This window comes from Orcinus orca, chromosome 3 (genome assembly GCF_937001465.1).
Source record: "Orcinus orca chromosome 3, mOrcOrc1.1, whole genome shotgun sequence".
Classification (NCBI taxonomy): Eukaryota; Metazoa; Chordata; class Mammalia; order Artiodactyla; family Delphinidae; genus Orcinus; species Orcinus orca.
Window position 1 is genome coordinate 417,355 of NC_064561.1, and position 22,691 is coordinate 440,045.

The 22,691-nt window shown below is 61.7% G+C and overlaps 3 protein-coding genes and 1 non-coding gene across 4 annotated transcripts in view; 3 read left to right on the forward strand and 1 right to left on the reverse strand.

Moving 5' to 3' along the window:
* The window catches only part of MED16 (mediator complex subunit 16), a 63,641-nt gene that overhangs the window by 33,230 nt on the left and 7,720 nt on the right, over positions 1–22,691 (reverse strand). The window contains 11 exon segments of the mRNA XM_049707296.1: positions 13,043–13,185; positions 13,694–13,777; positions 14,173–14,376; positions 14,725–15,092; positions 15,591–15,783; positions 15,979–16,112; positions 16,530–16,740; positions 17,693–17,899; positions 18,637–18,848; positions 19,625–19,780; positions 21,964–22,069. Coding sequence (XP_049563253.1) covers positions 13,043–13,185; positions 13,694–13,777; positions 14,173–14,376; positions 14,725–15,092; positions 15,591–15,783; positions 15,979–16,112; positions 16,530–16,740; positions 17,693–17,899; positions 18,637–18,848; positions 19,625–19,780; positions 21,964–22,069 — 2,018 coding nt within the window.
* Positions 879–3,498, forward strand: ELANE (elastase, neutrophil expressed). Its single transcript, XM_004285885.3, has 5 exons — positions 879–945; positions 1,289–1,445; positions 1,644–1,785; positions 2,791–3,021; positions 3,189–3,498. The coding sequence occupies exons 1-5, from the start codon at positions 879–881 to the stop codon at positions 3,393–3,395; spliced, it is 804 nt and encodes a 267-aa protein (XP_004285933.1). The 3' UTR covers positions 3,396–3,498.
* On the forward strand, positions 5,722–8,215 carry CFD (complement factor D). Its single transcript, XM_004285884.4, has 5 exons — positions 5,722–5,971; positions 6,635–6,791; positions 6,871–7,015; positions 7,118–7,375; positions 7,995–8,215. The coding sequence occupies exons 1-5, from the start codon at positions 5,914–5,916 to the stop codon at positions 8,154–8,156; spliced, it is 780 nt and encodes a 259-aa protein (XP_004285932.2). The 5' UTR covers positions 5,722–5,913; the 3' UTR covers positions 8,157–8,215.
* TRNAE-CUC (transfer RNA glutamic acid (anticodon CUC)) lies at positions 17,085–17,158 on the forward strand. Its single transcript has one exon. It is a non-coding gene; the product is annotated as a tRNA-Glu (tRNA).

Here is a 22,691-nt window from a genome sequence, read left to right on the forward strand (position 1 = left end):
TGCGAACTGGCCCTGGTGGACCCCATCTCAATTGTTCGGCTTGAGTTCTTCCAAGGTCCAGGCTGAAGTTCTCAAACTTGGTTGGAGATCCATGATCCAGCCTCCAGGTCTGGGCAGGAATTTTTTCCTCTGCCTCAGGCTGGAAGGGGGTTCAGAGAAGCTCAGAGGGGTGCGGGTGGGGTGGGGGTGGGAGGGATTCCTTCCCAGAACCTCTGAGGGCCCCCAGAGACTGACCAGGTCCCAGGTGGGACTGAGTTCCCCGTTAGGAACAGCAACCAGTCCGGGCTCCAAGAGGGAGACCCAAGGCTGAGGAATAGGCAGCAAGTCTCCCTCCAGCTGTGCACTGTGGGCACCTGGGTTCAAAGCCCAGTCCCCCCACCATTTCACTGGGTAGGCAGCTCCCAAATGTCAGGACAGGGCTGCGTGCACATGGTTGCCGTTGCCCTTGGTAAACTGAGGCACGTGGGCGTCCCAGCCAACTCCTCTGGGCCGGAGTGGTCAGATTTAGCAAAAATACAGTACTCCCAGCAAACTTTGAATGTCGGATAAACAAAGACTAAATTTGTACGTAAGTACATCCTGTGCTTATATTTGGGATATACTTATGCTAAAAAAAAAAAAGCTTATCTGACGTTCCAGTTTAATTGTGCATCCTGAGTTTGATCTGGGGACCCTCCTGGAGCCAGCCCCGCCCCTTGCACACATCCTCTCCCCCCTGTTCTCCCATCACCCCCTCGTCCCCCATGTCCCAGGATGGGCAGAGAGGAAGCGGGGGCACCAGGCCCCCCCACGGGCAACTGCAACGGCCTTGGGGCATGGGGGCTATAAGAGGGGCAGGTGGGCACAAAGGGCAGAGACGCCAGAGCTCCCGCCCAACCATGATCCAAAGCTGCAGACCCTCCAGCCCTGCCCTGGCCGCTGTCCTGTTGGCCGTGCTGCTGGGCGGTGAGCGGGGCCCGGGTCAGTCCCTGGGGTCCAGTCCTGCCTCTCCACCTGCTGGGGACCCTCTCGGCCCCCTCATCCTCATGGGGAGTGACAGCTGGGATAAGGAGAAGGCTGAGGTCCTGAGTGGTGAGGTCTGAACAGCGGGGTCTCTGGGGACTCCCAGCGGGTGAAGTCCAGATCTAGCTGCGCCCTGGCAGGGGGACCGTGCAGGCCCCCTCCCCTCTCTGGGCGACAAGCACGGCAAGAACCCGACCCGGTGGGGTCCTGGGAGGGGGGGGTGGTTTCCCGGGCGGGGGCGGGGCTCCTCCGCGCCGCTCACCACCGCCACCGCCCTTGCCCCCAGGCCCCGCGCTGGCCTCGGAGATCGTGGGGGGCCGGCCGGCCAGGCCGCACGCGTGGCCCTTCATGGCGTCCCTGCAGAGGCGCGGACACCACTTCTGCGGCGGCACCCTGATCGCGCGGAACTTCGTGCTGTCGGCCGCGCACTGTCTGAACGGCATGTGAGTGTCCCCGCGCGTCCCCATCTCGGGTTCCAGTGCGCCCGCCGCCCGAGGGTCGCGCGGGCCGTGCTGCGGGCCCGGGGTGGGGCCTTCCGGCGAAGGCGCGAGGGTTTGCGGGTCCTCCTACGCTCGGGCGGGGTCTCTCCGCCGCTCCCGACCCCGCGGGCGCCCCAATCACCTCCTGTCCCCCCGCCCCAGGAACCACCGGTCGGTGCGCGTGGTGCTGGGGGCACATAACCTGCGTCGGCAAGAGCGGACCCGGCAGACGTTCGGGGTCCAGCGGGTCTTTAAAAATGGCTTCAACCCCTTGCGCCTGCAGAACGACATCGCGGTTCTCCAGGTGCGTGGCCGGGGGCGGGGCAGGAAGAGCAGGTGCAAAGGCCCGCGGGAGGCTTGGGGAGGGCGGGGGAGGGGCAGGAGCCTGGGGGACAAGGCTGGCGGGCGCAGACCCGGTGTTGCCCCCATCTCTGTGTGCCTCAGTCTCCCCCTCTGTAAAACAGAGAAATACTCTCCACCCCCACCCCACCCCCGCCGTGCAGGGCTGTCAGAGATTACATGAGATGACAGCGAGAAAGGTATTTTTGTGCCCGCTGGCAGAGGGAAGGGGCAGTCTCCCTCTTTGCCAAATGCGGCAAAATTCCCCACATTCGGGCCAGTGGGAGACCGGAGGGAGAAACCTGCCTTTCCCCTCTGCTTGCCCAGCTATGATTATTCTCAGGCAATGTTCTAGAACAAGGGTTTTATGGTCGTTGCTGTGGCCCATCGTTTGCTTTATTACCTTTTTTTTTTTTTTTAGAGAAGATGTTGGGGGTAGGAGTTTATTAATTAATTTATTTTTGCTGTGTTGGGTCTTCGTTTCTGTGCGAGGGCTTTCTCTAGTTGTGGCAAGCGGGGGCCACTCTTCATCATGGTGTGCGGGTCTCTCACTATCGCGGCCTCTCTTGTTGCGGAGTACAGGCTCCAGACGCGCAGGCTCAGTAGTTGTGGCTCACGGGCCTAGTTGCTCCACGGCACGTGCGATCCTCCCAGACCAGGGCTTGAACCCGTGTCCCCTGCATTAGCAGGCAGATTCTCAACCACTATGCCACCAGGGAAGCCCTATTACCTACTGTTTATTGCACTCAAGACAGATCCAGGGATGCCCTGAGCCACGGTGACTGCTCCCACTTTACGGACGGGGAAACTGAGGCTTGAAGTGGGAGGCAACCTGCAGGGTGGGTGTCCTGCTCTGAAACATTCCAGGACCATGGTGGAGCCTTGGTTGGGGAAACCAGGGCCCAGAGAGGTGAGGGTCGTCACTCCCCACCCTCTGTGACATGCCACTGCTCCATCCCACCTGCTGCAGCTCAGCAGGATGGCCACCATCAACACCAATGTGCAGGTGGCCCAGCTGCCCGCCCAGGACCAAGGCGTGGGAGAAGGGGTGCAGTGTGTGGCCATGGGCTGGGGCCAGCTGGACACGAACCGGCCACCGCCCCCAGTCCTGCAGCAGCTCAACGTAACCGTGGTGACAGCCCTCTGCCGCCCCTCCAACGTGTGCACCCTGGTGCCAGGCCGGCATGCCGGCATCTGCTTTGTACGTACCCCATGTCCCCCCGAGCCACCACCGCGCTCCCATCCAGGCTGCAGCAACTAGGACTACAGCCAGACCCGTGGAAGGAGTCCCCGACCCTGAAGGGGGTGGGTGGGGGTGTGAGGGTGGGGACTGGAAGCCCAGACTCCCGAACTTGTCTGGCTCCACAGGGGGACTCCGGCGGGCCCCTGGTCTGCAACAGGCTGGTCCATGGGATCGATTCCTTCATCCGAGGGGGCTGCGGCTCCGGGATCTTCCCAGACGCCTTTGCCTCCGTCGCCAAGTTTGCAGACTGGATCAACTCCATCATCCGCCGCTACGGTGACGATGACGGCCCCTCCCTCCACCCTAGGGACGCTGCGGGCAGGACCTTCTAGAAGGGGCTTCTCCTGTCACCCCACCTGACCTGCCCCTGGCTGGGCCCTTCCCATGCAGCGTCATGTGGCACCTAGCACAATAAAAACCTTCTGTTTTGTAGAATGTGTCTGGGGGTTTGCTGGTTGTGCCACCGAGTGTCGAAAGTCCTCAGGAGAATGTCTTGGGCATGTCACGAGTACGCTGCCACCAGGTGGCAGCTAATTCAGGGCATTGGGGTAAGAAGTCCCTTCCCCACCCTCTACAAAAGGATACTGATTGCCATTTCTGGTTTTTCCTCCTATCAAGCATAAACTAATGTTGCAGGTGGCGATAATGAAAAGCACTGTAGCGAGTGTTCATGAGTGCTTACAAGGCATAGAAATCATTGTGAGTCTTTGCAAGTATTCACTCAACTGGTCCTCTCCGCCCTCGAGGCAGGTCCTATGAGTTGCCCCACTTTACAGATGAGGAAGTGGAGGTGCAGAGAGCTGTGAAGCCACGCTCAGGAGCCTGGGTTTGAGTCCCGGCTCTGTGACTTTGGGCAACTTGCTTGCTGTCTCTGAGCCTCAGTTTTCCTGTGGGGAAGAGTGAGGCACACTATCTGGGAAGGACCCAGCCAGGGGTTGGGGTCCCAGGCCAGCCTTGGCCTCACTGGGTGGGGAGACAATCCCTCCCCCACCTCCCCAGCCTTCTGCCTTGGCAGGGGTCGGGGGGCAAAGCCACGCAGATGTTTCACAAGGAAACACCCAGCCCCGAAGGAGTCACAGCCCTGGGGGAGACGGCCAGCCTGCACCCCTCTTCTGCCTCTGAGCCTGAGAAGGAACCTCCTGGGGCCACAGGTGGGGGCCGCGACACATGTGGCCTCTGCCATCACTCGGCTCACAGTCTGATGGCGTGGGAAACAATCACCCAAGCAAGTAAATGAGAGAAGTTAACATCAGGTGACACCCCTTCCCCCACCCCGGACCCCACACCAGGGGGCCAGGATAAATCTCTCCCTCTCTGTCCCCTCGTGCCAAATCCTCAAATACCCGATCCCTGCAGCACCTCCCCCGGGGGGGGGTCCCACCTCAAGGTCGTTAACGTCTGCTGCTCCCTCTGCCTGCCAGCTCTTCCCGCAGGTTGTCACCGGGGCACACCTCCCCCCAGGTGCCAGCGGCTCAGAAAGGTGACCCACTGCCCTGCAATCACTTTTTCCACTTAATAAATACTACACCCTGGCGGTCTTTCCATGTCAACAAAACATCCGGGGACGAGCAGGGTTATTTATTGAACCATCTTGTCTTGTTGGGTCATTTCCAAATTTTGTTGCAATTTCCAACACTCTGACTTACATAATCTGGACTCCACATGCGAATGGGCTTTCGTTTCAGAGTTTCTGATTTGAGTAAGAAAACACGTTGGGATCTAACAAGTCACATTTGCTATGTTGTTCTCTATTTTTCTTTTCACCACGAAAAGAAGGAGAGGGGAAAAGATTGTGCACTGTTCCCACTGGGAGCAGACTGAGGTCCTCCCCACCCTTCTGGTCACACGCAGCATCTCCCACTAGTAGTAGGTTCACGAGATGTTGACCCGCCATCCCCAACTTATAGAGGGCCATGTGACCCAGGTTCTGCTCCTCAGAACCTGCCATCACCTGCCCGCAGTGACGGTGTAGGGGCATGCGATCCAAGCTCGGCCAGTCAGAGGCAGGCTTGAGATTCCGGCTACAGTGATGGGGAATTTACGGAGGGGCTGACTGAGCTCCTGGGCCGAGTCTGGGGTCACAACAGGGGAGCCTGGTGAGGAGAAAAGCCATCAAGGAGGAAAGGAGGAACCAAAGGCAGAAACCTGACCTGGTTCAAGTAACTGGATCAAGCTACACCTGAAGGTAGACCCATGAACTTTCCACGTAATTTCCTTGTAGAAGGCCCCACCCAGTTTGCCTCGGCTTTTCTGTCACTTGTATCCAATGGTCTTTCCAGCTGCCCCATACACACCACCTTTCCAATATTCTACTTGTTGGGGTATCCAGCTCCAGAGCCACAGCAACAGGGACAAGGGTGTTGGATGACCTCTCCCCCACCCCCACCCGACCTCCTCTCCGAGTTGCAGGAGGAAGAGAAAGAGAAAGAAGCAGAAAATGCGGAAGTGGGCTGTTTACAAACTGTGGTTCCCAGCTGCTGTTGTGAAACCTTGGGGCTGCAAAGGCACTCTGCAGAGACGGGGCCGTGGGGCTGGGTGTAGGTCCATCCCTCTGCTCTGCCTGCCGCCCCTCCTGAGGGGCTGCTCCCCACAGGAGCCCCTGTGCCTGGCCCAGCCCTGGGCCAGGCTCACAGAGGCGGGACGCATGCCCAGCAGCCTGTCTATACTCTTGGTACAAAGTCCGTGGGAGACAACCACGCCCCTGGGGAGGGTGGACAGGTGGCTTCCCCATGCCAACTGGGCTGCTGCCCACCCGGCTGATAGGGCCTGTGCGAGAGCCCGCCCCCTTCCACCCTCATAAAAGCACCCCCAGGGCCTAGCCTGGGTCAGTGTCAAGGCCACTGCAGCATCATGGCAGACCGCTCCCTGCACCTGGCGGCTCTGATCCTCCTCGGGGCGGCCGTGTGTGGTGAGTGGACCTGGGCCTGCGGTGACCGCTGGGGGCCACCAGCCTGCAGGGCGGTCAGCCAGGGGGCCTGCTCCGTCAAACAGGACTGTCCTCCAACCCCCCTAAGTGGGCAGGGAGGGGACAGGTTTCACATGAACAGAAGCCTCTGAAAACCAAGGAATTCTCAAAATTTTGGTGGTTTATTTTTTTGGTGGGGAGGAGGCCGGGCTGTGCAGCTTGTGGGATCTTAGATCACCCACCAGGGATTGAACCCGTGCACTCGGCAGTGAAAGCAACGAGTCCTAACCACTGGACCACCGGGGGTAATTCTCAAAACTTTGAACCTAGCTTTCCACACACTGGAAAACCGGCAGCTCGAGGGGTAATGGCTGGCAGGGGTGTTGGGTTTGGACAGTCCGGCTTTCCTTATGTTTAAATTGCAGCCTCAGGCCCAATGTGTAGGTATGGCATTTGCCCCAGACTCGGTCACTCCCTATCATCTGTCTTCTCGGGCATTCCTCCCTGGGCCCCCCCGGAGTTTGCAACTCTGTCGGGGAGAATTGTAAGGATGGAATTCCAGGTCTGAGGCGTGCTGGAGCCGCCTCGGGGTAGAGAGAGAATCCTAGCGGGGGGGGGGGGCTGCAGTCACCCCCTAAGTCCTCACGCTGACCTGCCTACCTCCAGCGGCTCAGCCCCGCGGCAGGATCCTGGGCGGCCGAGAGGCCATGTCCCACTCGCGGCCCTACATGGCATCCGTGCAAGTGAACGGCAAGCACGTGTGCGGAGGCTTCCTGGTGGCCGAGCAGTGGGTAATGAGCGCAGCGCACTGCCTGGAGGATGTGTGAGTGGCCTGGGGCAAAGAGCGGGACGGGGTGGGGTGGGGTGAGGTGGGGCTGATGGTGGGTCCACCCCACTCCCAGGGCCGACGGGAAGGTGCAGGTGCTCCTGGGCGCGCACTCCCTGTCACAGCCGGAGCCCTCCAAGCGCCTGTACGACGTGCTACGCGCAGTGCCCCACCCAGACAGCCGGCCGGACACCATCGACCACGACCTCCTCCTGCTGCAGGTCTGCTGAGTCTAGCCCCAGTCCCCCCTGCTGCCCCGGGGCCCTCGCCCTCGCCCCCGCCCCCGCCCCGACCCTAACATCCCCTTCCGCCCCAACCCCCAGCTCTCTGAGAAGGCTGTGCTGGGCCCCTACGTGCAGCCCCTGCCCTGGCAGCGCAAGGACCGCGACGTGGCGGCCGGCACGCTCTGCGACGTGGCCGGCTGGGGCGTGGTTAACCACGCTGGCCGGCGGCCAGACCGCCTGCAGCACCTACTCCTGCCGGTGCTCGACCGCGCCACCTGCAACCTGCGCAAGTACCATGACGGCACCATCACCAACAGCATGATGTGCGCGGAGAGCAGACACCGGGACAGCTGCAAGGTGCAAGGGCGGGGCTGGTCCAGTAGAGGGGTGGGGGCCAAGGCCTCGGGAGGGCGAGGCGGGGGGGGGGGGGGGGGCGCGGCCTGCTGGGGGCGGAGCCAACAGAAGGGGCGGGGCGCGCGGGAATACGGGAGGCGAGGCTGATGGAAAGGGCGGGTCGCGCGCGGGGGAGCTCGCAGAGTGCCCCCCCCAGGAGAGTGGGCGTGGCCTGAGGCAGGTGTGGGGGCTGAGATGGGAGGGTCAATGACTCAGACTGGGTGGGCGTGGCTGGCCAGAGGTCTAGGCAGGGTTGGGAGGAGAGGTGGGATCTGGAAGAGGGTGCGGACGAGTTGGGGCCCGAGCTTGGAGAGGGCCAGGAGTGGGGCAGGGTAGGAGGAGGGGGCTGTTCCACTTCCGTGGGACGGAGTGCGGAGTGGAGCCTGGAGAGGGGCGGAGCCGAAAGCCGGCGGAGGTGGGGCCTTGGTGGGCGGGGCCTGAGATTGACGAGCGAGGGAACTGTTGGGACCGGCGGGCTGAGGGGAATTGCAGCAGGCGCCGGTGGAGCCGGACCGGACGCCGAAGGGCGGGCCGGACGCCTACGGCGGCCCTGCACCGGACCTCATGACATCGCTCCCTGCAGGGTGACTCTGGAGGCCCGCTGGTGTGCGGCGGCGTGGCCGAGGGCGTGGTCACCTCGGGCTCACGTGTTTGTGGCAACCACAAGAAGCCCGGCATCTACACGCGCGTGGCGAGCTACGTGGCCTGGATCGACGGAGTGATGGCTGAGGGCTCAGCTGCCTGAGGAGGACCTGAGGGGCGGCGGTCACGGGGGCCCGAGCAATAAAGTCATCCACTCCTGCACCTGGTCCGCCTTTACAGATTGCACGCTGCGTGAGGGAGCGGATGGAGGCGAGCCAAACTGAGGGGGGCGGCAGCGTCCTGGTAATGCGGTGCCAGGAGGTGACCCAAAGGCTGAGAGACGGCGTGCCTGGCGCAGGGATCTTCGGGGACAAAAGTCCGGAGACCCCACGCCCTGCAAGCCGGGCTGGAGCTGCCAGGAGTCGCTTCACGTCTTGGCCACGCGGTGGCGCCCTTACTCTCCCCTGGAAATTGGAGAGACGCCCGGAGACCCAGGGAGGAGCACGAATGGGGGTGGGTGTCCCCTTGGTCCTTGCTTCCCGAGCAGAAAGTGAGGGCCTGCTATGTGCAAGACCCTGCTCTGGGCTGAGATCTAGGTACACAGAGAAGTTGTGTTCTTAGGACCCGTGTCCCAAATGGGAAAACAGGCTCAGAGAGGCCGTGCGACTCTCCTGACGTCACACAGCAAAGCCTGGAAATGAGCGCAGAGCCACAGGGCCTGCGTTCATAGGCCAGCCCCAGGTGCTGCGCGGTTCACTGAGCAAAGCTGACTGGTGTCCCAGAGCAGCTCCACTGATTGGAGGCCCAGGGGACTCACTGTCCTCCTGGCTCTGTTTACCCCTTTGGGAGGTGACAGGGCAGAACCCAGGTCCTGAGGCCCTGTGCCCTCTCTCCCACTTGGACGAGGGGCCACTGAAGCCCAGCACCTACTAGGCCCCAGGTGTTAAGCCTGGTCCACAAAGGGGGTCTCTGACCTCTCTTTGGTCGAGGAGACTGAGGGTCTGAGAGGTGGTCGTGTGCCCCACCAGGCATTGGAATTGGAACCTATGGCCAGTTTTTGTTTTTCCGCTATGGAGCGTTCATTCATATGGAAGCACTTGTTGAGTGCTTACTGTGTAGACACAGCTGAGACCCAGCCCTGCTCCTAGGAACCGGGTCAAACATTCCATTGCACAGGATGGAACTCATGAGTCATCCTGAAGACGGGCCTGGGGCTCTCAGCGTACTCACTGTTCATCTGAAATTCAGATTTAACTGTCGTCCTGCATTTTACCTGGCACCACTAGCGGGGGCTACAGACCAGACTAGGCTGTCCGTGTTGGTGAGCCACGGGCCCTGAGGTCAGAGCAGGACCAGATGGAGTGGGTGGGGCAGGCAGAGGGGGAGGGATCTGGGGGTCTCCAGGCAGGAGACATAGGCTCCATGCTTTCTACCCCATGGGGGGGTTTCTGCAGTCACATGAAAACTCAGAAGTCCCTGTGACACAGCCGCCTGAGAGCCCTGTGACCCTGCAGGGCCTCTTCTAGCAATTTCCCCACAGATGCTGGTGGGAGGGGGAGGGGGAGCGTGCAGGGAGGGTGGCCCACGTGGCCGTGCCCCGCCCACTGCAGACGGGAGCCCACTTGCCGTGGGGAGTCAAGAGCAGCTTCTCGCTTCTATTTCCGGAGGATGGTGGCCTCGGCCTCCTCACCTGCAGCTGGGACCCGTGGGCCTGGCTCTGAGGCGGCTGAGGCACAGCGAACATGCAGCCCGACGGACTGACTTGCCTCTCCCTGTCACAGTAACACCTGCCTTTGTTGACCCCAGAGGGGGGGACCCGTGTGGACACATGGTGGGGGCAGGACGGGGGGCAAGGGCACATCCCCACCCACAAATCCCCTCTCAACCTGGAGGAACGTTCCAGCAGGGCTCTCAGCAGGGGCCCCCCCCATGGCCCCCAGGTGAGCCCGACGCTTCTGGACAGCCGGGCCCGCTTATGCCTACTGGGCTTGTCACGGCAGCTCACGGAGCGTTCCGCTTATCCACTGCTGCGTAACAAACTGCCCCAAACTCGGCGACGCTGAGCCATCCCCGTTCGCCATTCACTGCGCTCAGCTTGTGTGGGTTGGGGTCACAAGGATGTGGGGGGGAGGGGTGCATGTCCCTGTCCCACCACCTAGATGACCAGAGGCCTGGAGGCTCCAGGATGATGGCCCAGGAGCCAGGCCGGTTCCCACCAGCCTCAGGGTCACCCGGGGTCACTTCCCCTGCACAGGACAGGTGGGAACAGGTGCGAGCCCCAGATCCAAGGGGAGGAGATGTGGACCCGCCCTCCAGGGAGCGTCCAAAGATGGTGGCCGGGGTGTAAGTACTCACAACTTAACCTTAGCCAATGAAACATGAGTGCAAGAAACAGTTTCATTTTTCTAAGACAAATAACTGGTTTAAAGACTTCAAATGACTTGAGAAACACGAGTTGCTTTAAAAAAACATGGTCAAATGGGGTAAAAAGGCTGAGAAAAAATATGTAGGACTGTGGACCACATGCCCCTCGACCAGGGAGGCCGCCCTGGGTCCCCTTTCCCCAAGGGGACAGAAGGCGGTGGCAGCAGCACGGGAGGTGAGTCCGAGGCAGGGTGTCTCCACCCCTCCCCGCATGGCCAGCAGCTCCGGGTCCCCACAAGTCCCCGCAGAAGCACCTCTCGGACAGCAGGACCTAGACGCCAAGTGCTGCTGCCACAGGTGGGCGGGCCGGCAGGGAAGCGGCCCCTGGCCCAGGTAATGGGGCCCCTGGAGCGCTGCCGGCCCCAGAAAGCCCAACAGACACCGCTGCCGCCTGTTGACCTCTGCGGGGCGCCGGGCCGGCCCGCCCTCCCTTGCTCCTCCAGAGGAAAACAAGAAGCAATCAATCACCACTTAACAGGCAGGCGCTGTGCACGGGCCGCAGGGAGCCAGGTATAATGGGTGGAAGCAGCTGCTGGCGAAGCAGGACCCCTGGGGGCCGCGGAGCTCAGGAAACCCGGGGGGGAGGGGGAGGGATGCAGAGGGAAAGCAGAGACAGAGACACTCATGTGCGCAGGAACCCAGGCGGCGGGGAGCAGCCCCCACCCACGTCCAGCCCACCGCTCCCCCCCACCCCGCGCAGGGACCCCTGTGCCTGGCAGACACTAGGTGCTCAATAAATGCTGACAGAGCAGGAGAGCAGCGCACACGGGCAGAACCACATGCCTGTGGAGGGGGAGGGAGGCTCCGGGGGCGAGGGGGCTGCCGGGCAGCACCCAGGACACCGACAAGACACCGGCCACCCAGTGGGGACGTTTACTGGGCCTGCCCAGGTCAGAGACGGCGGTCGCGAGGGCTCAGCAGTGACAGGTACAGGTGAGGAACCCGAAGCAGACACCCGGGCTGGTGTCACTGACAGTGGCCACTGGACACCTGGCAGGTTCGTGTGGGATGTTCTGAAGGACAGAGGCCTGAGCTGTCCTGGACCCTCTGAGCTGGGACCTGGGAAATCCAGGGCGGTCACTGAGCTCTGGGGTCCCAGGGGTCGGGACACAGCCGTGGCTCTGCCCGGGCCAGTGAGATCCTCAGGGCAGGGCCAGGTCTCAGTCACCACCTGTTATGGTGGCCATGCGGCCAGGCCCTCCACCCGGATCCGCCAGTAGGCTCCGAGGAAGAAAGAGCAGGGCCCGCTGGGCCGAGGGTGCCAACTTGAAGCTTCAGGCCATGTCCTCACCTGCCCTGCCGGTTACAGAGGTGCTGGCGCAGCTGATAAGGGCCGAAAAGCATACTTCAAGGGTGGCATTCTCACGCACCCAGTGAAGGTCTGGAGTGCGTGGCTGCTCTGTGACCAGCAAGGGGACAGCGTGCCTTTCCTTTCAACCCATTGGGAATCCACTGACATTCTGCACAGCAAAGGAAACCATAAACAAAACGAAAACAACCTACGGAATAGGAGAAAATATTTGCAAACGATGCGACCAACAAGGGCTTAATTTCCAAAATACACAGCTCATACAACTCAGTATTAAAAAACCAAACAACCCAATCAAAGAAATGGGCAGAACATCTAAATAGACATTTTTCCAGAGAAGACATACACATGGCCAACAGGCACATGAAAAGATGCACGACATCGCTAATCATTAGAGAAGAGCAAATCAAAACTACAACAAGGTATCACCTCACACCAGTCCGAATGGCCATCATTTAAAAGTCTACAAATGACAAATGCTGGAGAAGGTGTGGAGAAAAGGGAACCCTCCTGCACTGTTGGTGGGAATGTAAGTTGGTGCAGCCACTATGGAGAACAGTATGGAAGTTCCTCAAAAAACTAAAAGCAGAACTACCATATGATCCATTCCTGGGCAAATGTCCAGACAAAACTATAATTCAAAAAGACACATGCACCCCAATGTTCACAGCAGCACTATTCACAATAAGCAAGACATGGAAACAACCTAAATGTCCATCGACAGATGAATGGATAAAGAAAATGTGGTATATGTATGTATATATATATATATATATATATACACACACACACATACACACAACAGAATATTACTCAGCCATAAAAAGAATGAAATAGTGACATTTGCAGCAACATAGATGGATCCAGAGATTATCATACTAAGTGAAGTCAAAGACAAATATCATACAATATCATTTACATGTGAAACGTAAAATATGACACAAATGAACTTATTTACAAAACAGAAACAGACTCAGACACAGAACACAAACTCATGGGTACCAAAGGAGAGAGGGATGTATTAGGAGTGTGGGATTAGAAAATACACATATAAAATAAATGACAAGGTTCTATGGTATAGCACAAAGAACTATATTCTATATCCTGTCATAAACCATAATGGAAAAGAGTAGGAAAAAGAACGTGTGTGTATACATATATGTACGTATATAAATTTATGTACTGTGTTATATACCAGAAACTAACAACCTTGTAAATCAACTACAATGAAATTTTTAGAAAAATTATCCAACTAATAATTAAAGACCGTATTCACCAGACAAGAAAAAAAAAGAAAAGAAAAAGAATCCACCTACAGGGGCCTGGGCGCAGTCAGGGGTAGCTGAGGGGCATCCGCCACCAGAGCCCCCCACACAGGCAGTTCTTGATCCAGCGCTGCTCCCACTGTTTGACGGCCGTGGTCTTGTTGGGTGACTTGAGCATGGTGACACAGCCGCACCTGCGGGTGGAGTCAGGAGGGTGGGGCGCTAGGCAAGGTTGGGTGGTGGCCACAGGGCCTTTGCACATGCTGTTCCATTCCAGGAATGCTGTTCCCTGCAGCCCCCACTCCCCCCACACTGATCTAATTCCTCCACATCCTTCCGTCCCAGTTCAGATACCACCCCCTCACCTCCCTCAGTGGACAGAGGAGGGGTTGTGGGTCCAAGTCCTGGCTCAGCCCGTCCCTAGTGGTGTGACCCTGGGGTTGTCTGGCAGCACTCGGGGCCACGTTTGCAAAGCGCAGCACTGCTGCAGTCACTCCTTCATGTCTGCACTTGTCAGGTCACTGGGGAGCCCCTCAAGGGCAGGCTCGGGTCAGCCGCTCACCGCTGGGCCACCCTGGCCCTTTAAGAAGACCGCGGGGGCACCTGCTCAGCAGCCCCACAAGGGAGGCACTCCGGGACCCCCATTCCCAGGTGGGAAACCACCGGTGGCAGAGCGGGCCCGGCGTCTGGTGCAGCGCTCACCTGGTGCAGGCCTTGCAGGCCTCCGTGGGGTAGGCGCCCAGGTGCAGCCTCCGCAGGTGGTCCATCTTGGGCTGGCCCGGCGCCCTGACAGAGAGAGGCATGGAAGGGGCTAGGGGGTGTACACGCATGCGCACGCACGCGCACGCACGCATGCACGCACGCACACGCCAGCACAGGTCCATCTCCTAAAGGCAAAGCGTGCGTGACGCACACTCGCCGGGGAACAGGGAGAGTCTGCAAGCGGGGCTTCTATACGCCCTCCGCCCACAGACCACTAGCCCGGGGGTCGGGGTGGCAGCCCAGAACCGCCACGATGTCTGAGAGCCTGGCGCCCAGAGCCCCTCAGAGAGGACCTGGGGCTGGGGTGGGTCGGCCTGTTACGCTCGTATCACACGTTTGAAAACTCCTGAGAGTGTGAAACCCCTTGTGCAACCAGCCACCTCTCCTTGTAAAGTTTTTTCTGAAACCCAAGCACAAACCACAGCGTGTGATTCATCAGGCTGTTCCTCCCACAGCGAGACGTGCAAGAAAACACAGAAGGTGTTGAGGGCAGGTCCAGAGCGCTTCCCGGGAAGGCGGGGACGCGAACCTCCACTTGGGGATTCATCGCTCGAGCACCATTTCAGGCAGGCGGCCCGTGGGGTGCTGGGTTTGGGTCCTGGCCAGCTGCCTCCTGACTGCATCTCTGAGGTTCAGTTTCCTCGTCTGTTAAATGGGGACAAACCCCCACCCCAAGGCACTGCCGGGCAGTCGTGAGCTCACTCAGCAGGGGTGGGCCGTCCAGACCCCACACATTCCAAAGAATGGTTCCTGAAGTCACCTCTAAGCCCTGGGAGGTCTGCCTGAGAGGGTTCTGATTCCCTGGGGCCTTGGGCCCCACCAGGCAGTCCAGGCTGCAGTGCGATTTACCGTGGGGGACTGGGGCGTCAGCTTGAACTCTGAACCAAGGTCAGTCACGTGGGGCCCTCCAGGCAGGCGGTGACAGACCAGAGAGAGGATGATGTCACCCAGACAAGCGAGGGCACAGATCAGTACAGGCCGAGGCGACTGGATGGAGGGAAGTGACCAGGAGGGGAGAGAGGGTGGAGGTGGGGGAGTCTCTGGAGCAGCGCTAAGGTCAGGCTGGAAGGAAGCAGCGGGCACGGCACGTGCAAAGGCCCCGAGGCAGAGATGGGCACGCACCTGATGAGGCCGTCCAGCTGCAAGCTGGTGGCACTGCCGGGCAGAGCGGGAGGCTTGCCGAAGTGCAGACGCAGGGGCTGCTTGGGCTGCAGGCGGCTGACGAGGCCATCGCTGACGGGCAGCCAGTCCAGGCTGGGGATGAGAAGCTGGCTGGGCAGCAGGCAGCACTCGTCAACGAGCGCCTCATCCGGCTCGCTCGTGGGGCCCTCATCGCGGCCTGCGGGGAGGGGACCACAGGGATATCTTGCTCAGCAGCCTTGCCCGGAGGGCTGCCCACCCAGGAGGCATCATGGCCTCCTCAGAGCTCACAGAGCACCAGGCGCAGGCCCCAGCCCTGCCCCGACTTCCTGAGTGGCCCTGGGAAGCTCCTTCCCCTTCTCGGGCCTCAGTCTTCTCCTCTGTAAAATGGGGACCCACTTATTCATTTAAAAAATATGCAGCGAACACTGGGTGTCCTTCCTGGCATCACGGATGTGACAACGATAGAGCCTGGCCACAGAAACACACGACCTGGTGACACAAGACAAACAGGTGCCTGAGAGTGGCTGATGTTTAATGAGCACACACCGTGCCTGGACCTGTGTTGGGTGCCGGGGGAACAGTGGGGGCCACGGCAGAGCCAGTTTGACCTGCGGGAGCTTATATTCTGGTGGGGGGACTCAGCCAGGGCTTGTATCTTGGTGGCGGAACGAGAGTAGAGAGCTGGGCGCCTTACAGCAGATCCAGAGCTTGGTGAGCAGGCGGAAGAGCAGGGACATGCTGTCCTGGGTGTCGGAGGTGGCCGTGTACACAGGCAGGCAGCTGGGCTTCAGCAGGCCCCAGATGCGGATGACGACCATCAGCTCCCGCAGCACGCCCAGCGACGCGCCGTCCCGCAGGAAGCTGTGGCCGGGCCGCAGCGGGGAGCCCTACGGGCAGAAGGGCCCAGATTGCTTACTTCAGCATGCGCCGCATCCTAGGACCTCAGCAGGCCCCGGGGGGGGGGGGGGGGGGGGGGAGGGGTCTTCTGGGAGGGGCAGGGTCAGGGAGGTGGGGCTTCAGAGGACAAGGCCAGGGGCGGGGCTCCTGGGGGGTGGGGCTCCCAAGTAGGAGTGCAGGCGCACCTGGTTGGGCAGACTAGCCAGCAGGTAGAGCACGAAGTCGCCCACCCACTGCAGGAGCTGCTGCAGCGCCTGAAGCGTGTTCATGTCCAGGACGAACTCCTCCGTCTTGAGGTTGATCATGACCTTGTCAATGTCTGGGAGGGGACAGGCAGTCAGGGGCGGCCAGAACCTCACATGTGCGCCCATTAGCACGCACGGTGAGCTGGGCCCGCCCCCACAGGCCGACACCAACGTCGTGAACAAGCAAATGAGGGACGGGCCTGCCTGAGCCTGGGAACCTGGAGGGCAGGGTTGGAGGGAGGGGCTCTGGGTGTCCACCGCTGGCCTTCAGATCGCTCTGCCCGCCCCTCGGACCCCCTGTGCCGGGCACCCTGCAGCTCCCGCCGGCCTCCAGGCCTCCACACAGGCAGTGCCCCTGGGGACGCCATCCCCAGGCTGGGTCATCTTTGTTCCCATTAACGCCCACCGCGTGTCCCCGACACCCCAAACGTGCGCGACGGCCAAGGGGTCCTCAGCAGCCAGGGCGGCCCGCAGGACGGGGCAGGACCCACCGACATCCGTGATCTTGGCGCAGACCTCCGTCAGCCGGTCGCCGGGACTCTTGTCGGGCGTGTTGAGCACGTGCGGGCGCAGCAGCGACTTGAGCGTGGAGCTGGCGGCGATGAGGAAGAGCTTGGCGTGGTACTCGCACACGCGGGTCACTGCGCAGGGTGACAGCTTGCAGAGCGAGGCCTTCATGGCCAGGATCCGGGTAGAGAGGACCTGGGGGGCGGAGGATGTGAGTGGGCCGGGCACGCGCCTGAGGAGCCGGGGAGAGCGAGGCGCTGGGGCAGCCGGGCAAGCCGCTAACCCTCTCTGGGCCTTGCCCTCCTCATGGCGGAACCAGGTAGGAGGACCTTCCTCAGAGGATGGCAGGGTCTCAACCTGCGGGCACGTGTGCCCCAGGGGCCCAAGGGACACACCTGGGACACCTCACGACTGGGGGCACTCCTGGCATGAAGTGGGTGGGGCCACAGATTCCACTCTACCCCCCACAGCTCCTGAAACCTGTTGTCTCCCAGGATGAGTGGAGGACTTAAAACAGAAAGATGCTTGCTTACAGGGAATCCCCTGGTGGTCCGGTGGTTAGGACTCTGCGCTCTCACCGCAGAGGACCCAGGTTCAATCCCTGGCGGGGGAACTAAGATCTCCCAAGGCATGAAGGGTGCAGCCAAAAAAAAAAAAAAATGCTTGCACACAGCTCTGCCCGATGACAAGAGATGTGATCACTACTGGCGTCCCTGGCTCTGAACCCAGCTCCGTCCTGCGCTGTTCCCCGGGTCGGGCCCAGCACTCGCACATCTCAGCAGGCTGCTAATGGGAATGGGATCTCTCCTTCCTGTTTTCTCCTCGACGGCTGGCACAGAGGGCAACTTCAGATGCTTAGCAGCGCTGACCTCTGCATGCCCCACTGAACTCGGGGGGGGGGGGGGTCTGGGTTTTACAGGCACGCCACCATGGCGTTGAACGATTGCTTCTCTCTGGCTCACCCGTCTGTAAAACTCCCATTTAGAGCTCTTATCGCAGAAGCAAAGGCCTCCAAAGCCACCCAGAGGCAGGTGGCGTCAGGCCCACAGCCACGCACTGCCGGGCTGAGGTGGCAGCGAGAGGTGGGCCGTCCGGCCTGCAGGTCACCCTGACGGAGGGACGGGGCAGCAGCCAAGGGGGGCGGCACCTGCTGCAGCTCGGCCTTCTGGCGCGTGTACTCCTCATGCAGCTTCTCCACCAGGCTCTGCACCATGCTGGGCTGCACGTGCAGCAGGATGTCCCACCAGTCGTAGCCAGTCACCATGCAGTACTCCAGCAGGAAGAGCAGGTGCCGCAGGGCCAGCCCCGCGTCCAGCGAGTGGCCCATGGAGGGCGAGATGCGCAACATGCTCAGCTGTGGAGGAGGGCGGGGCGTGAGGGGGCGGGGCCCGAGGGGCAGCTGGGGGCAGGGAGGGCACGGCCAGCGCGGGGCCCAGGCCTGCCCGCTGTCCTGTCACACGGGAGGGCTGCAGGGCCACAGCCCAGCCACATGGAGTGAACGGGGGCCACAAGCCCCAGGTTTCCATAGCTGTGGCGATTCCCACATAGGTCCTGAAGGGCCTCCTAGCCAGCAGGGCGCCTGTCGGGTGACGGGGCCTGCAGGTCCACCTGGGGGCCGTGTAGTCCCTGGGAACACAGACCTCGTGCTCCCGAGAAGCCCAACCCACCACCCGGAGACACCGAGGATAGGCCTGCAACAGAAGTTACAGGGTGCCCGACAGCAACTCGCAGGAGCCCACTGCGGGGGGCTGGGGGCACGCGCACGTGGGTGTGAGTGTGCAAACATGTGCACGTGTGTGAACGTGCCAGTAGGACAAACGTGAGGTGTGAGCGTGCAAGGGTGTGAATGAGCGTGCAAACACAGAGGCGGGTGTAAGCAAAAGCGTGAGTGTGTGAGAGTGGCTGTGAGGCTGCCCGCCCTCCTGCCAGGCCATGGACAGGTTCCCCTGGGAACCAGGAGGCCAACTCGCAGAGCACCTGCTGCGCACTGGGGGCCTAGGACTCCTTGACGTCAGGAGCAGCACCCTAAGGGCCCCCACTTCCTAAGTGCGACCCCCGCCACAGACAGCTGTCCCCCGGGGCAGCACTGACCCTGCCGTGGTTGTCGATGCCCACGAGGGCCAGGGAAGTCCAGGAGAGCTGCATGGCCTTGAAGTGGACGGCGGGGCCCGTGGTCCGAGGGCGCTTGATAGCTGGCTCGTCCACGGAGCGGGGCGCTGCGGAGCTATAGAAGATGGCCATGGTCTGCAGCGAGAGCCGGTGCACGATGTGGACACTGCCGTCATGGAAGGCCAGGGCCAGCCCTGGGGGCACATGCAGGGTCAGGCGGCCGAACCCAGCTCTGGACAATGGGAAGGGGCAGCCACCACGCCCAGCAGAGGCTGTGCTAAGGAGCGGCGTGAGCCCTGAGCCACTGGGGTGCACCCCCCCAGTGGGGTCCAGTCCTGGCTAACCGGCCCCCGAATCGGTGGAGCAGACTGCACCCTGTCTGGGCACCTCTGCCCCGCTCCCCTGCGGCCGGCACTAAGTTTGGCCGACGTGAGGCAACAGGTGACTTCCAGGGGGACAAGTGGGAGGGGCAGGCGGAGAGGACAGCAGATGGTAAGGGCCTGGGCCTGATGTACACAAAGGGCCTCGGGGCGGAACGGAGGCCAGTAAGCTCAGGGGCTTGTAGAACCCAAAGCCCGTAATCTACAGCAGGGGGCTGGGGGGCTGCCCTGGGCCGGCACCAACATGGCCAGCCTGATTCACCCAGGGCCACAGACGCCAGGGCCCAAACCCAGAATCGCCACGGGAGCTACTACAACGGGGGTGGGGGTGGGCATGGGAAGGAAGCTTATCTGGAAATTTTCCCCAAGTTCCCAGCCTCTCCCTTGTGGACTGCGAACAGCCCTCTACGTAGTAAAGAGCACAGCTTGACAGTGGCCTCCCAGCCCTTTGAGCCCATCAGATCCTGAAAGCAGTACCCTCGTCCCCAGTGGGACTGACGTGAGGCCGGGGGCTAGGCTCCCAGGACCCTGTGACGGAAGCCCAAGCTCAGGGCCCACCCCATTCCCCCGGGGGCTCTGAGACACCATACCGAGGCCGGGGTAGAACTGGGTGTCGCTGGCCACCTTCAGGTCGGTGTTGGTGAGCGAGATGGGGAGCTTGGGCAGCGCCACGGCGGACACGCGGTCCAGGTCGTTGGTGGCTGACAGAATCCGCCATTTGAGAATCGTGGGCTGTTTGTCACCAACTAAAAGGGAGTGGGGGGGACAGAGAGCAACAAAATGAACACAAGACAGAGGGGTGGTGGTGGGGTGAACTGAGAGATTGAGATTGACATATATACACTAATATATATTAAATAAATAATGAAAACCTGCTGTATAAAAAAATAAATACAGGGCTTCCCTGGTGGCGCAGTGGTTGAGAGTCCGCCTGCCAATGCAGGGGACACGGGTTCGTGCCCTTGTCTGGGAGGATCCCACATGCCGCGGAGCGGCTGGGCCCGTGAGCCATGGCCGCTGAGCCTGCGCGTCTGGAGCCTGTGCTCCGCAACGGGAGAGGCCACAGTGGTGACAGGCCCACGTACCGCAAAAATAAATACATAAATAAATAAATACCAAAAAAAAAAAAAATGAAGACGAGACAAACACGACAAGGGTGCACCTGACCCAGCACCCTGCCCCTCCTGGAGACCCAGCGAGCTCACGTGACTGGGGTCGGGGGAGAGGTGGGGGACCCCAAAGGATCCGGTCCTGGGCCTTCACGGGAACAGGAGGAGGCACCTGCCTGGGCCGCGAGGCTGTCAGCTGGCAGGGGCGGCTCCACCTTGTCCCCTCAAAGGAGCCAACGTGCTGAGAAGGGGAACCCACCCCCGACCCTGCCGCCACACAAACCCCAAAACTCCCCAGTGACTCGGCCGGCTTGCACGGGGTTCTGTCTCTGTGGTCTGAGAGGTCCTGGGTGGAACCCCAGCTCTCCCCATGAGCTGGACCGACAGGTGCCCAAGACGGGCCCCTCCCTGCGCCCACACCCTCGGTGTGATGATGAAGCCCCCCAGCAAGGGGTGGGGTGGTTCCCGTCAATCTGGGTTTGGCCCCCGGTGCTGCGGGCGTGATGTGAGCAGATGCTCAGTGGCACCCGTGCACCTGGACTCCAAGGTGACACTGAGGTGAGCCCAGGCGCCCAGCCAGTGGCCAGCACCCCAGCTGCCCTGGGGTGATGGCAGACACGGGGAACCAGGACGGAGCAGCGGAGGCGGCCTGGCCCACCACCCTCCGGGCTGTGGTTCTGAGCCAGAGTTTGGGGCTGGTGTGTGACACGGCAAAGCTGGCTGTGACAGCACACCTCTACCCATCTGCCCTAAGAGCTCTTCCCTGGACGGCCCAGTGCAAAGGGGCTCTTGGCAAACGTCATCCCACAGGGAGACCGAGGCCCAGCGAGGGACGATGCTGAGCACAGCTGTAACGGTGACAGCTACGGCGATGCCCAGGGAGGGAGGGCGAGCAGGCCAGGCACCCGCACCCACACCCAGCCTGGCGGCCCCGGCCATTCCTAGCTTACAGAGGGGAGTGGCCGCTGTCAGCGGCTGAGCTGCTTGCCCAAGTCCACCTGGACCCACGTGTCCACCCAAGTCAGGCCAATCCCTGGAGCGCGGGCTGGACGGTGGCTGGCAGAGCGGGGGCCTGAGAGGGAGGATGGGCTGGCGGGGGGCGCTTAGGGCCAAGGCAGGGAGGTAGGAGAAGAGGCAGGTCCAAGAGCCCGCAGGCCACGCGAGGCTAGGACGAGGGGCAGGGTGGGGGGAGGAGGTGCGGGTGAGCTCGGCACGCGGACACCTGCATCAGGACAAGGCTCGACCCGCTGACGGGGGTGGCGACCCTCTCACGTGAGATGTGAGCCCGCTTGTGACAAGGTCCCAGGGTGTGCGTGGGGGCCATGACCCGCCTGACGGCCGCGCCCACAGCTACTAGGACAGAGGAGGGACGAGGGAAGGGCTGGGACCCCTTGTGGCCCTGCCGCCCCGCGGCGTCACTCAGGAAAGGCAGCATGACCTTCTTCACATTTAGTTCCTCCGAGGCCACATCAAGCAGCTTAGGCAACCACCTTGCGGGCAGGCAGAGCTTCAAGGGGCCTCTTGACATGGCCCCTCGGCCACTCCAGGGCCAACAGCGCTGCCATCAGCGGGAACACGCCCCACGTGGCCGCAGGTTCACCCCCGGCTTCCCGGCCACACAGGTGTCAGGAGGGGGGCCAGTCCCGGCGGGGGACTCGGGGCTCCACGTGGGTGTCGGGACAGAGAGGGAGGGAAGGGAGTGGCGGGCACGTTCTTGGCAAACTCAGGTCACCCCCGTGCCTCACTCTACCCGAGGGCTCCCAGAGGACCCCAGGCTCCCGAGAGGCTGCGTGTCCCTGGCCGGCTGGAGCGGGACTCACCGGCGGGTGAGAGCTGCTGGAAGATGTTGTTCACTGGGAGCCCCTCCTTGCGCAGAGACCAGCACTCCACCACGCTGCTGGTCTGGCTGGACGCACACAGCAGCACCTGGGGGGGCGGGCGGCTCAGTGAGGGGCCTGGACCAGCCCCTCGGCCTCTCCAGGCCTCCGGCTGCTCCACGGGGCTCACATCGGCACCTGCCTCACAGCCGCTGCGGATTCCGACCCACGTACACCCAGCCGGCACCGCACCTGCCCCCCATGACCCCGCCTCCCCTGGGGAAGGCAGTCGCTCAAGGCACCCCCGGCGGGAAACGAGGGGGCCGGGGAAACGTACTGGGACTTCATGAAGCTGGGTGCTGATCAGTGCAAGGTTATGAGGGGGCCCCGGTGCAGCTGGGTGAACCTCGCCCCCAGAAATGTCCCCGTCATGGTCCCAGGACCTGTGGATATGTCACCTCACGGGGCAGAGGGTACTTTGCAGGTGGGATTAAGTTAAGGCCCCTGAGACGGGGATGACCCTGGATTCACGGGGGGCCCAGTGTCATCCCAGAGTCCTTATAAGAAGGAGGCGGGAGGGTCAGAGGCAGAGAGAGACGGGAGATGCTGCGCTGCTGGCTGTGAGGATGCAGGAGGGGCCGCGAGCCAGGGATGCGGCGCCTCTAGAAGCTGGAAAAGGCAGGAACCGATGCTGCCCTGGAGCCTCCGGAAGGACCAGCCCTGCCCACGCC